A 15,158-nucleotide genomic window follows, 5' to 3' on the forward strand; every position below is an offset into this window, starting at 1 on the left:
CTAAGAAACATAAGGCCAAACTATCCATACGAATACGTCCATACGAATAGTCTTACAGTGTCACTTAGAAGAATATAAGAACTGTCTTGTGGGCACTAAAGCCACCGATAGCCTTATGAGAAGAGTTTTTCGATGGAATAACCTTCTCCCAACTCTTGACACACTCATAAAAATACCAATGACTGATTACAGATGACCTAGAAATATCAAAACAAAAAATAACTGTTATGCATGGTCTTTTAGTAAATCCTACTAAATGACAGGCTACTTTTGAAATTGGCCCAGCTACGAAATTGTATTGTGCCAATTTCAAGTCTTCCAATCATAGCTAATGATGATCACGTATCGTGGTCAAGCAGAGCAAACTTTCCGTGTGCGTAAAAGTGAAAACTCTAGGGCAACAAGATTATAAAGATAGCCAGACGTGAAAAACTGACTAGGATACCCTTAAGGCTCTTGAAAACTATCAGACAGACGGTTACGAAACAAAAAATGTTCGACAACTTGGGTCACTGGTGATTTGTGAACCAGTGAAAAAAAACTTCACATCCATACAAAATTTATTTTTAATTTTCATAAGGCTCCCTAGAACATTTTTGTATGGAACTCTTTTTTGACACTTGGCATGTGCACAGAGCTTGAAGGTTTTCTTTCAGAAAAAAAATCCTTAAAGTCACAATTGTACAAAATTTATTGGAGTACCTTAATTACAAATTATAGACCTATCTCAGTGCTAACAATGCTTTCAAATGTCATCTAGAAAATTCTGAACAACCAGCCAGCCAGCTTCTTGAATAGACATAACATATTATTATCTGAGAATCAGTTGCCATCAACCTTCTGACTGATCAAATTGTTAATCGTATAGAAGCTAAGAACAAAGTAGTAGGCGTGATTATTGATCTCACCAAGGCTTTTAATACCGTCTCTGTTCCTATTCTTGTAGGCAGATTAGAAGCTATTGCTATAAGGGGATATACACTAAGTATCTTCAAGGATTATCGCTGCGGTCGGGGAAAAAAGATGGCCAGCAAACAAAACAAATTCATACAAAAATTTCCTTCATTTTCAAACAAACAAAGAACTTGCGAAGTGGTCCCACGCGTCAACGCTCTTAATTTTGGGCTTGCGTGTGTCGATAATTTTATCGATAGTGTATTTTTGTTAATAAAGGCTAAACATCTTGTGGTACCTATTGTTATAAAAAAGTTTAAGTACTATAGCATAATTTATAGTAGGTAGTAATACAACAATAGTAGATCTATTTATATAATAAGACTTCCTCCGGCCTGACTGACAGACTGATCTATTTACTATCTAGTCTATCAATATACTTATATAAATTCTATCAATCCGCACATGGCCAGCGTGGTAGACTACGACCAAACCCTTCTCACTCTGAGAAGAGACCCGTGCTCTGCAGTGAGCCGGCGATGGATTGATCATGATGATGATGGACAACAATAGATTGCATATTTTATACTTTGCCAAAACAAGACAGGTATATCATGGATTGACTAGGTATTCTACAGAATGACTGAATTATAGACATTTCCGGTACCATTATTGATTTTGAAATCGTAAGAACAGGATCTCGGCTGAAGTGAGAAGATTGGTAACTTAGGTAGGTACATACTGATATTTAACATACATATAAGTCGAGTTGAGAACCTTTTTTTCGAAAGTCTGTTAGAAATCGTCATGTATGTAAATAATTTTTTAAGATAGCCAATAATTATGACGTATTGATAATTATTATCGATATCGACTTCCAATTGTTACACATCACTATTTGTCAGTGGCTTGTGTATTGCCAGTGACGTACAAAAATTTTCACAATAATTTAATTAATTATTTTTAAAGTGATTACTTCGAGCGACATGTACTTTATATAGTGAAACATGTTTTTCAGATGTTTGCACAATAAGCACAATAATTATCAACGCTTGGAACATGATATTAAGAACTGAAAATATTTATTGTGCAAATTTTTATCATAGCTGGCAATACAATACTTGAATGGTACTTCAAAATCAACCCTACCGTTAAGAAGATACAGACGATTTTTGCTTGTAATTTTTTGACCAATAGTAGAGTCGCGATAGCTGTGTTGCTGAATACGCTATTCTTTAAGATAGTGTGCGAGGTGGCTCGCGCGGTTTTCATACAAAAGTAACTTCATCAGCGTTCTATAGTATTTATTATTCTAGGTCCTACGGATTTCCTCGTTACGGATTTTGTCGTTCAGAGAGATACCCAACATAGCCCGCTCCATAGCCCGCTGAGCGACTTTGAACTAGTGCGTAAACTACCATAGAAATAGTTCTATGACTACGTCGGACTGTATTTTCACGCATTTGGATGCAGTGCGTAAACGCTCTTACGGACGCGTCCCATAGTTTGTTTCACCCTTAATTTTAGTGTTTCACAAAACTGTTTTTGCAAACTAAAAATATCTTTTGAAAATCTTTCAGTCCGCTTAGGTGGAAGCCGGCCCTAATGTTTACCCGAGGATTAAACCCTGTGCACGCTACTTGGTACTTATAATGCTTACCTAAGTAAAGACAGTAAAATATTTTGATAGCGCGATGCAGAGATCCATTGAGCCTGTCAATCCGGATTAATGCGTTAAAAGCGTGTTGGTAATTTTAATTATTTTGAGGTCATTGGTCAAGTACCTATGTATTATAATATTATGATGAGTTATGATACAAGCCTATAGTCACACCTACTACAAAATCTTAAACACGTGTGGACTAAGAGCCAGCGCGTGCCAGACCATCGTTATTTTATAAAAGCTTGATGTGTAAAAAAGTTTAAGGCTGGGGGTTGCTCCGACACAAAGGCTGAGATCTAATAGAGCGCACTTTGACTTTGCTCCGAATTAAGATTAAGTTAAAACGAGACAGATTTATGTGAGAGATATACCTCTGTCTCGTTTTAACTCTGTCAAGTCTAAGGAAAGTCTGAGTGCGCTTTAAAAATTGAGTTAAAACGTGACGGATTTATGTGAGAGATATAGCTCTGTCTCGTTTTAACTAAACTTTAGTAACGATTAAGCGTCTCTGAGTATGGCTGTTAATACCCGAAGGAATTAAAACAATAGCGGTCAGTGACCTTTATCTATTTCTTGTTGGATTATCATAGTGCATAGACCGTTAAAACGGCGCTGTCACACGATTACATTACAAGCAAGGCATCCCGATTGTTATCAGCGATATTAATTAAGTATGCTGACAAAATATTATTATCTTTTGAATTGAAATGAAAATCCAGTAGGTAGGCAGGTACACTTAAAAAAAATTGACAATATTTTGGTAGTTACCTACTTAAATTATTAAAAAACTGGTCAGGTGCGAATCACGCCTCTTAGGGTTCCGTACAAAATTATGATCATCATATTTTGGGGGTGAACTTGGCAACAAACCGTGAAAGATAAACCCAATGTTCACAGTTTACAAACTATTTTATAATCGTTATTTTGTTAATACAAAACTATTTGTTATAATGTATGTAATGAGTATCACTATACCTCTATGGGATGGACCAGGGATTACGGAAGTAGTTATTAATTTTATCGGAACCGAAATTGGTACCGGAGTTTTTAATTTGGTTATATCAGCACCGAAACCGGAATCGGCGGCGGAGACGGCACGTCTAAGAAAATAAAATTACACTTTATTCATCAGTCTTTCTTACTTAATTATCAGTTCAAAAATAATACAGGTAGTTGTATACCTGGGTGTTGAAAATCTTAAACAGCATCAGCATATTCGACCTTCGATAGAATAGAATAGAATAAAATAGAATAGAATAGAATAGAATAAATTTTATTGCATTAACTGTGTAGGTACATTAGGTGTTATACTTGTTATAAAGTTCTAACAGTTTGCCACTTTGTGGCGTGCAATACTGGTTACATACAATATTTTTTAAATATTACAATTTTTAACTATTTTGTTTACTAAACTAAAAAACACTACCTAGGTACTTACATACTATACTTACATCATAAAAATACTCATTAATATTATAAAAGGCCTTACTAATTAACCAATTTCTTAATTTATTTATATATAAGTAGGTATAACTCCCGATTAAAATTTTTCGAAATCGAAATCGGTGCAAAATCTGGACCTAACTAGGGTACCTCAAATCGGGTAGGTAGGTAGGTGGATGGCGATGTTCGTGTTCGTGATCGATCAGGATTCGATTATCATCTGCCACCGTGAGACCTTGATTGCTGATTGTGATAAGGTTCTATTTCATCTTAAATACCGTTTAATATTAAGTCTTCACTAAATAAAATATTAAGTCATATTTTTGTGTTTTTCTAAACATTATTAAAATGATTTTAAGCTTAATATTTCGTGGTTTAATGTAGATAACGGGTACATACCATGATTAATTTGACGTTTTTATCTGCCGATATTTCAGTGGTAGAATTATGCAAACCAAGACATCGAAAGTCAATAGTGTGTTTTACCGGACAGCTCGTGAAGTTCCAGCGAAAAAATAAGAAAGAGGGTAGTTCGCTACTGCCCAAGAGGGTAGTTCGCTACTGCCCACGACCGACAGCTCGAATTTCATCTCTCGCAGCACCGCAGTCCCGTCGTGACCACCACAGACTACAGTGTATAAACAGCACGACTTGTGCGATTGGGTTGAAAATATATCGACGAATAAAAACATCAAATTATTCGTGTTACCGATATCCACAATAAAATATTATTAAAATATAAGTTATAAAAAGAAAGGTCCGGTTATAAACGGTGTACCTAGGTATACGTCTAATATAAGTAGGTACATAATAAAATTAATGATTTCATAATTTATATTTTTTTATCTTAAACAATCAAAGTCTAAAGGATTCATTCATGTTTAAAATGATTAAGTGGTCATTCATTGTAAGGTAACATACGGATATTGAATAAGGTTCTCTTGTGCTTGAAGAAAACCATTTGTAAATATTGACCACAGCTGCTATAGCCTAGTGGTTAGGACGTCCGCCTTCTAATCGGAGGTTCGATCCAGGGCACGCACCTCTTACTTTTCGGAGTTAGGTGCGTTTTAATTAATTAAATATCACTTGCAAACCTACCTAAATATGGGTAAAAATAGTTAAATAATGATTGTTTCATGCTTTAGGATACAATTTCATAATCTTTCCGCTTCATAGCTTATCATTCCGCCAGGGAGGTGCAAATCGCACGTTGGGTCCAGCTGGTTCGGGGGGGTGAACTTCGTTGGTGCGCCTCGAAAGTGTGGTGGAGGTACCTACCAGGGTCCGCCTCGGCGGACGTCGCTGGCTGTATCGCGGTTGATTAGGCTGCCCTAGTATGACGTATAGGCCATGTAGTAAGTAGGTATAGTACGCGGCAGAAAACAATGTTCATCGGCCTTTAGAATGAGTTTTCGGCTTTGTAGAGCGTTGTTTCTGTCACCCATATCTGTATGACGTTTTGTCGGTCTCAACGACATAGACAATGCTCTGCAAAACCCACCAAAACCGTTATCTCTTTCTAAAGCACGATGTAGGTACCTAAATTTTTTTCTGCCGCGTACCAGCTGCCCCTTTCTCAGCACTCATCATATTATAATATAGACTACATAATGAATTTACTTTGTTGCGAACTTTTATCGTAATTTTATTTGAAGTAGGAAAAATACTAGAAAAAACTCGAAATACCCGCCACTCTTTTCGGCGTCTTTGGGCTAAACAAATACGCCATCTATTGTCATATCAGGAAACTAACTTTCAACGCGAGGGCAAAAAAGTTCCTTATTTTTATGATAGTGGATAATATTATTATTTTGCTTATGTTACTTTCATACTACACGTTGTGTTACTTTCATAATAATTATTGTGATATTTATTGTATTTCACAGTGTCAAGAGTCAAGATTATTTTGTTTGTATATATCAATTTTAAAACTGTGATTTCAACTTGTTTCCAAACAATTTCCGAACGATACGAAACGGCGCCATGACAACATAATTTGTTTTGAGGTTGACAACCGCTGTATCGATTTTGCAGGTAAAAAATTATCTTTTTGCATGCCGAACAAAAATGGACAAAGCATTCGAAATACAAATGCAAGCTCGGGATAATGTGAAGACATTGCAAACTTATTTAACCGATTTACAAAACTGGGAAGTTGAAATGAAACGCAAAGAGGCCGCGCTAAACGGTGAATTAGAACAGGTTTAAAAACTAAATAATTCTAAACGATTAGTGTTGAAAGCTACTAAACACGTAAAATATTAGGTGTAGTGTTGTTTAGTGTTGTGTTTTTATCTCTAGTGCCCCGAAAGTATCGAGTATGTATCTAACAATTTCGATTTCGCGTATGCTCTTCCATGGCGGTCTAGGGTTTTTTATTTTGATTTTGTACTTCGTCACGGCGTTGATTGAGACCTTGAAACGTCATATAACTAACTCTGAGCCTTTTGGGGATAGGATCTACCACCAGTGAGGAGCAAGGTGCGAAAGGAAAAACCCGTGCAAGTGAAAAAGGAGGCCGGCAAACGCATCCAGGCGTCAGACTACGGCGCGTGGGAAAAGTTTGATGTTGTATGTATTGTACTGTTATATATTTCAATAATTCATTCCATAATGAGTATCTGTGTCCACTAATCTGTGTGTTTCCTTAAACTTGTGTACTCAGGCCCTTTTTACTCCAAAAGTACACAATACACAAAACAATCATGATTAACAATTTGTTTATATACTTACCTAATAAGTTACAATGTATTGACACATATTATAAAACTTAACTGTACACCCAGAGTGGATGACATTACAATGTGAGGGAGCAAGAGATGGATAAGAGAGATTTAGTGAGAGAGTGGAGAAACACATTTCATTGGGGTGCCCAGTTATGCTGTACGGGTTATACATATGTGATTTTCACACCTACTGTACCATCTAGTTACGACCCTACCGGCAAATCCATGCCGCCAAGTGATTTAGGTTCCTTCCAGGTTAGCCCGCTTCCATGTTAGACTGCATTATCACTTACCACCAGGTGAGACTGCAGTCAAGGGCTTACTTGTATCTGAATTAAAATTAAAAAATTAAAATCTCGCTATTTATTACTCAGCCACCATCACCATTTCAGCTTACTTATAAACTATGTTGTTTACTTTTGTACTTCTGCAAATTTCGTTCTGGATTTAATCCCTGAGAGCATAGCCAATGCAGCTCGCTTCGTATTGGACTGAGCGGATATTAAATTAGGACATTAGATTAATATATTAAAACCATTTAATACCTTTTTTCATTATTAAATAACAGGACAAAGCATGTGAAGAAGTAGACATGGCAGAAGTGGGACCGGTGTCCTTGGACAGCAAGAAGAGTCAATCAGTCAAGATGGAAAAGTTGAGGGAAGAAGCACAATATGAGAAAGAGAGGGTAAGAGTTAACTTTATCACTACACACTTATAAATATCACTTTTACAATAATATTTTATTAATAACATCTCTAACAATGAAAAATTCACATATTCTCCAAGTTGCTTTATCTTGGAGAATATGTAAATTTTTATGTCTAAGCTATCTGGAGTGATTTCCATTTTAAATTAGAAGAATCCAGCTTAACTGTAACTAACTAAACTAGTTAGACTTACGTCTCAGAATATATAATAATACTACGTACTTACGTCGACTAAATAGCCGTGAGTAAAGCCAGATTCTTTCTATATTTAAAATATAAGAATTTTGTGGGATGCAGTAGATTATCAATAATGGAATAAAAACTGCCATACTTCAATGGGTATTCAAGTTAGCCCGCTTCCATCTTAGACTGCATCATCATTCGTTACTTACTACCATGTCAGTCAAGGGTTTTCATGTAGCAAAATATATTTTTTTTTTCATTTAGAAAACCATAATTCAGTTATCCAGTTACATAAGAATTTTTTATACGTAAGTTTTAGTATGCCAGTAGTAATTGACTTACATAAGTGTTTGCACAGTGCAAGACTTGCCAGGGCTGATTTCTGCAAGTTTTATTGCTCGTGAATATTTTGCTTCAAATTTAAAACAAGTAGTAACTCAACTTAAAATGTTTATGCATATGATTTGCAGGGAAACAACTTTGTGAAGCAGGAAAAGTGGGATGATGCCATAGCGTGCTACAACCGTGCTATAGAGCTCGTGAAGGATGATGCTATTTACTACGCTAATAGAGGTCTCTGCCACCTTAAGAAAGAGAGGTAAGTGTTTTTTGTATTCTTCATTTGTTGTTCATCATTAGTTAGACAAAGGATGTTTTATGCATCAAAGTAAAAATTTGTGATAAAGTATAAAATTCTTCATAGATATTTATATTTAGAGAGATGATAGTTTCATAATTTTTTAACTTCCTAAACACGTTTTGTCCAAAACAAAACGACTAGTTTGTGGGCTAAAAACAAAACAAATTTATAACATTCCAGTCTCCACCAAGCCGAGACAGATTGTACAGAGGCACTCCGCTTAGATCCTACATACGTAAAGGCGCTCCAACGTCGAGCCACAGCCAGAGAGAAGCTAGGCTCTTTGCGTGCTGCTTCACACGACCTTAACGAAGTCATCAAGTTAGAGCCCCACAATGCTGCAGCCAGGCGACAACTGAATGCCATCAAAGCTCGGATGGGGACTAAAGGAGTAAGTCTCTTTTTATATCAATGTATATCAAAAATGGATAGAGAGATATCAAATTGGCCAGAAACTATGCTCTTTACACGCTGCCTCACACGACTTCAATGAAACCATTGTGAAAGAAAGTCACAATGCAGCAGCCAGGTGACAGGTGAATCCCATCAAAATTCAAATGGTTTCTAAAACAGTTGGACCCTCTTTATCATCTGTATTTGTGTGAGAGACCGATAGTAAAATGCCAATAAAGACAAATGCCAAAAAAATTTATATATATGGAAGACACAAAGAGTTTCATCCAGATTTTATCTAGGTGAAATCTTTGGCTGAGATCTATAGAGCGCACTTTGACTCTTAAGATTGAGATTATCTTAAGAGTCTTAAAATTGAGTTAACACAAAACATTTATGTGAGAGATGTCTTGTTTTGACTCTGTCTTAAGTCTAAGCTAAGTCATAGCGCACTCTATAGATCTCACCGTTTGTGTGTGTACAACTTTAACAAAGTCCTCTATAATATTGATTTGGCTGTAACTGCATGTTGATCATATGACACAAAAATGATTTCTTAGCTCAAAATTGTTAGTTAGGAGTCCAAGTGACTGATGTACTTTAATTGCAGAATGCTTTCTTAGTATGAACCAGTGGTAAAGTAACTGCAGACAAGCTGACAAATATATTTTCACAAGCGACTGAAGTAGATAATAGTTACTACCAATGTGAAATATCATAAGATTTTGGTGTTGACTTTTCCAGACTAAATCTAAATCATCACCAACATCAACACCTACGTCGGAATCCAATCTGATATCAAAAACCAAAGGTCATCCTAAGATCATAGAGATACAAGACAGTTCAGTAAAGTTAGTAAAAGAGTTATCGCCATTAGAGAAGTGGAGGGATGGGATTGGTGAAGATGTGACAGTGATTAAACCAGTCAAGAAACCGCCGCACTTGAGATCTAAGGTCAGTTTGAGCGAAACTTTTTAACCATTTTCAAAATAAGGAGGCAGTTCTTAATTCAATATGCAACTATCGGTATAAGGATTACAAAGTATTATTGTGCTTAATTTCGACTTTACAGCCAGGTGGACTGGATGAAATTATATTATACTAGATGATGCCCGCAACTTTGTCTGCGTAGATTTAGATTCTTAAAAATCCTGTGAGAATCTTTGATTTCCAGGACAAAAGTTGCCTATGTTCATACCCGAGATGTAAGCAAACTCTGTACCAAATTTCATCAAAATCGATTCAACTGTTGGGCCGTGAAAAGCTAGCAGACAGACAAACACTTTCGCATTTATAATATTAGAATGGATTCTTTATTTTACTACAGAACCAAAAATATAAAATATAATAAAAAAACTTTAACCAAAGTCGCAGGTAAGTAAAGAATATGCATTTCTTTTTATTTCAGAGAGCCCTGAAACACGTACCGATCCAAGAAATCCTATTAGGCAGAACTATAGTAGAGAAACCAGCTACTCATCTCAAAATCATTGAGATTGAAGACGACCAAGCTCATGGTGACTCCAATAACAACGACTCAAACAAAATAAGCCAAAAAAGTGACATTCACTATGATCATGATATCGGTCACGGTGACCAAAGTGTTGGTCATGATATCGGTCACGGTGATGAAAGTGTTGGTCAGAGTGACAAAAGCGAAGTCAACAATGAATTTGTTAAAGTTAGTGATCTCAGTGAAAAAGTTGTAGCTAATATGGTACCACCAGTGAATAGTGTTCAATTTATATTGGAGTGGAAGGCTTTGAGAGGAAATGATGCAGCTAGGAGTGATTATTTAAGTGTAAGTTTCTCTAATGTACTATTTTGCTGTTCTGTATCTATATAATCAGTATTTTTCTAAACAGTGATAGTGGTTAAGACGTTGGCCTCATAATATTTGGCGGGTCCAGATTCTGAGCATGCACCTCTAACTTTACGAAGTTTAAGCAATAATTAAACATCATTTGCTTTAACGATGGACGACAATAAATTAAAAAATATATATAGTGAGAAAATCTGCATGCCTAAGGGCTCTCCATAATGTTCTCAATGGTGTGTGAAGTCTGCCATTTCAATCTGAGTCAAGTACCGTGCTCAATAGTGGGCTGGCGATGGGCTGATGATGATGATGGTAATCAATTCGTTCATCACCTATGTATTATTCACTCGATTGAGTTGAAACTTTGTATAGTTGCCGGCATTTGCGTGATAGTTTCTGATATAGAACCATTAGCTATTGGCGCGTGAGTCGCATTGCAACACATGCTGGGTATTCGCTAGTTATAACCATACTAGCTGATGCCCGCGACTTCGTACGCGTGGATTTAGATTTTTGAAAATCCCATGGGAGCTCTTTCATTTCCCGTGATAAAAAGTATCCTATATCACTCTCCAGGTTTGTAACTATACCCATGCAAAAATCACGCTGATCCGTTGCTATGTTGCGACGTGATTGAAGGACAAACCAACACAGTTTCACATTTATAATATGGGTACTGATTGCTTGTGTATTAGACTGTTCAAAAATTGAGGAAACATGGATCAAAAAGTGATAGTATGCAAAATTTGTCAAAACATCAAATTTTAGATTAATATTAAACCAAAAAATAATTATTTTTCAGATAATAGAACCATCCAAATTACCGTCAATTTTCGAAAACGCACTTGAAAGCGACGTGCTCTCGGAAGTACTCCAAACATTACACAATAATAGGGAGAAATTCAAGGACAAAACTATTGGAGAATATCTGAAGAATCTATGCAGAGTGAAGAGATTCTCTGCATTAGTTATGTTCCTCTCTAGTAATGATAAGGAATGTAAGTATTTATTCTTAAATTAATATTAAGACAAATTCATGGAAAATAACCAACAGAGAATATAATTATGAAGTATCGCTGTAAAGTGAAAAAATCTTTAGCTATGTCGTACATTACATTATCATTTGTTATCAGTACTAAATAGATAGAATACTGACAGAGAGACAGACAGATAGACAGACGACAAAGTGTTGCTAGAAAGGTTCCTTCTTTAGGGTTCCGTACCTCAAAAAGAAAAAGGAACCCTTATAGGATCACTTTCTTATCTGTCTATCTGTCTGTCTGTCTCTCTGTCGTGTCTGTCAAGAAAACCTATAGGGTACCTTCCGTTCACCTTTATATCACAAATAAAGAAAAAAATGTCACATGTCACAGGCCCAGTCCGTCCTTAACTTGCATTAAAAGTGTTAGATGTATCTTGTACAATGGTATGGAACCCTTAGTGTGCGAGGCCGACTCGCACTTGACCGGTTCTTCTTTGATTTTACGCACCATAGCATATTATAGCATAACATATCTCTTCTCTATATATAAAATTGAATCGCTGAATGTGTTGCTGATCGCAAATCTCAAGAACAGCTGAACCGATTTGGCTAATTCTTCTTTTATAATATTCCTTGAAGTACGAGGATGGTTCTTACGGAGAGAAAAATTTAAAAAATTGCCTGAAAAGAATCGACTGTTAGGCGGTACGAAGTTCGACGGGGCAGCTAGTTTAACATAATATCGTTGATTCAGGATCAAACTGAGAATTCCCTCACTCTGGTTATTTGCTATACCTAATTACCTATACTCTGATTTTTAATTCTGTGGAATTCCGACGTTGTCATATTTATACATCAGGGTAGTTATTTGTATGGGAAACAGGGTGACCACCAGTGAATTTCGATTTTACCCCAAATTCTTATTTTTAATTCGGTGGAATTCTGATATAATATATCATTTGAGACATTGGGTGGGTGATTTGTATGAAAAACAGGGTTACCACCGGTTTTACCAAAAGTCGTACCTAATAATTTAGGAATTTTTTAATACTTAAGCGAAAATCCGTTGTTATAAGCATCCTACCTTGGTCTGGCTTTTTTATTTTCTCCCAAATTAACTATTTCGACATTGATATTTACGTGCCACTTGAAATTGAAATATGGTTGTATTAATCAATAGTTTAATATAAATTTCCCGTAATTCTTTAGAATCCATAGCCTATTTTATTTGAATTTTTTACCCTCATTTGTGCGAACTGTTTTATCCCTGGTAACATTAAGATACGTCAGAATTCCACGGAATTAAAAATCAGACTATAGAATGTATTTTTCTTTGTTTTCAGTACTAAACAGCATGCTGTCCCATTGCAAGGAAGTAGAACATATCAGCGACAGTGACTTAATGGAATTGAAGAACAAATATGAACTCTAAATTGTTATTAAAGTTAATATCTTCAATATGTTATTTTATTTTTCGTTTCGTCATTACGACAAGGATTTTTTTTATTGAAATCTTTAATTTAAAGTTTTTTTAAAGTGTTCTGACACAGAAGTTTTAGGCTCATGGTAAACAATACGGTATTTGACAACACCCGATATTTTTTTTGAGCCGGTATTTGATTCAGCCCGATCCATCCAGTAGTTTGCGCTGTGCGTTGATATAGATCAGTCAGTCAGTCAGTCAGCATTTCCTTTTATATATTTAATACTAGATTATGCCCGCGACTTTGTCCGCGTGGATTTAAGTTTTTAAAAATCCCGTGGGAACTCGTTGATTTTCCGGGATAAAAAGTAACCTATGTTCTTTCTTCCCCGAGATGCTATATCTGTACCAAATTTCGTCAAAATCGGTAGAATGGGTGGGCCGTGAAAGGCTAGCAGACAAACAGACCGACACAATTTCGCATTTATAATATTAGTATGGATAATAGAATATTCGCCGTATAGAGATTTCGGCTTCATAGAGCGTTGTCTCTGTCACTCATACTTATGTGACGTTTTGTTAGTTTCAACAACAGAGACAACGCTCTACGAAACCGCTATCTCTTTCTAAAGGTCAATGTACAATATTTCCTGCCGGGTACTGTAATACGTTCAAGTATGAAGTAACTTCTGTGTGGGAACATAAGTAGGTAAATTCTTCATATTATTAATAATATGTTTTAGCGAATAAATTGCTACTTATTTTCGCCAAAAATTGTTAGTAGAAATCTCCATTTGTGTTAGTAGGTAATAGTTTTTATAAAGACTAGCTTATGCTCACGACTTCGTCCGCGTGGACTACATAAACTTCAAACCCCTATTTCACCTCCTTAGGGGTTGAATTTTCAAAAATGTTTTCTTAGCGGATGCCTCCGTCATAATAGCTATTTGCATGCCAAATTTCAGCCCGATCCGTCCAGTAGTTTGAGCTGTGCGTTGATAGATCAGTCAGTCAGTCACCTTTTCCTTTTATTTTTATAAAGATTATTTTTGTTCTATACTTTGTCAGTTTTCCAAAATATTTACAAATAGGTGTTATTTTGGTGTTAAGGAGTACCTACTGTACAGTGCGTACATTTTAAGAAAGGACTCGCCATATTTGTTCTAGGTATGTGTCAATTTATTGTCATGTCAAGAATGTGTTTTATCTCAGAACAAATACATGTAGAAGTAGCCCTGTTGTGACTCTTAACGTTAGAGCGAGATAGCTTAATGCATTTAAGCTGGCATTAGAACGTGATGAATGGTAATTTTTTATTCTTATCACCGTGGCCACTTTTTTATTTATTCGTCAAGATGTATTTTGTAACTGAGATCTTGACAAACAAAGGTTATGTTGACTCAAGTATTTTAAAGAAATAATTGATTCGTTTTGTTGTTTTTGAAGTTATTGTGCAATGGTGGGTTGCAGTATACTAGCACAGCCTTGAAATATACAGTCCAATTACGAATGTACTTGTACAGAGCAACGGTGGCGCGGCCCGCTGCACGCAGATTCGCGTAGTCTGTGTGATTGATGGACGAGGATTTACGTAAGCGTGGTTTTAAATATTTTAAGTGTCGTTTAGTAAGTTCTATCATAAAATGGTGCTGTTCTGTCTACGGATGCTATACGAATTCTAAACATAACAAGGGTCTATAGTTTCACCTATTTCCCCGCGATTTTAATCCCAATTTTGTGACAACCCTTGCATATTTGCGTAGGAACACGTATATACCTACACGAGCGGCGGCATTGCTCGACTTCAAAGGCGTCGAACAACTGGTAGTATTTCGATAAACTGTGATACTAGGCTACAATAGCCGAAGCGAATGTAAAATAGACGGAATAACATTTCACAAGTAAGTACCTCTGCTTGAGCGAGAGGGACTGAGGGGGCCACGCTAGTTGCATATCTGGTATATCTGTGGTTTTACCCATTAATGTAGCAACTAATTATTTAAAAGTTTTTGGCCGTATTAATAGTTCTTTTGACTTGTTGACACGAGAGCTATGGCGAGTCATTTCTCAAAAATGCAAATATATAGTCCGTTCAAAATGATTTCTCACGCGACATTTTAACTCTATTGGTCAACTTTCATGTCAAAAGTACGATTTACCTTTTAAAATAAAACTTAAAATCGTACTTTTGACATGACAATTGACACATAAAATGGCGCGTGAGGAGTCATTTTTTGTACTCACATTTTTACTGTGTGGTATTTTATACTAAGTACTAT

At 36.0% G+C, this 15,158-nt stretch overlaps 1 protein-coding gene across 3 annotated transcripts; it reads left to right on the plus strand.

Annotated features, from left to right (window-relative positions):
- The first annotated feature begins 5,945 nt into the window (after positions 1-5,945).
- LOC117991657 (RNA polymerase II-associated protein 3-like) lies at positions 5,946-13,099 on the plus strand. 3 transcript variants are annotated; one of them, XM_069505445.1, is made up of 9 exons: positions 5,946-6,037; positions 6,461-6,574; positions 7,298-7,417; positions 8,093-8,220; positions 8,443-8,653; positions 9,400-9,609; positions 10,064-10,456; positions 11,277-11,472; positions 12,800-13,099. In XM_069505445.1, the coding sequence occupies exons 3-9, from the start codon at positions 7,322-7,324 to the stop codon at positions 12,886-12,888; spliced, it is 1,323 nt and encodes a 440-aa protein (XP_069361546.1). In that variant the 5' UTR covers positions 5,946-6,037; positions 6,461-6,574; positions 7,298-7,321; the 3' UTR covers positions 12,889-13,099. The 3 variants fall into 3 exon arrangements, with proteins under 3 accessions (XP_069361546.1, XP_034835140.1, XP_069361547.1); XM_034979249.2 differs by lacking the exon at positions 5,946-6,037 and adding an exon at positions 6,045-6,205; XM_069505446.1 differs by lacking the exon at positions 5,946-6,037 and adding an exon at positions 6,078-6,191.
- The last annotated feature ends 2,059 nt before the right edge of the window (positions 13,100-15,158 follow it).

This window comes from Maniola hyperantus, chromosome 20 (genome assembly GCF_902806685.2).
Source record: "Maniola hyperantus chromosome 20, iAphHyp1.2, whole genome shotgun sequence".
NCBI lineage: Eukaryota > Metazoa > Arthropoda > Insecta > Lepidoptera > Nymphalidae > Maniola > Maniola hyperantus.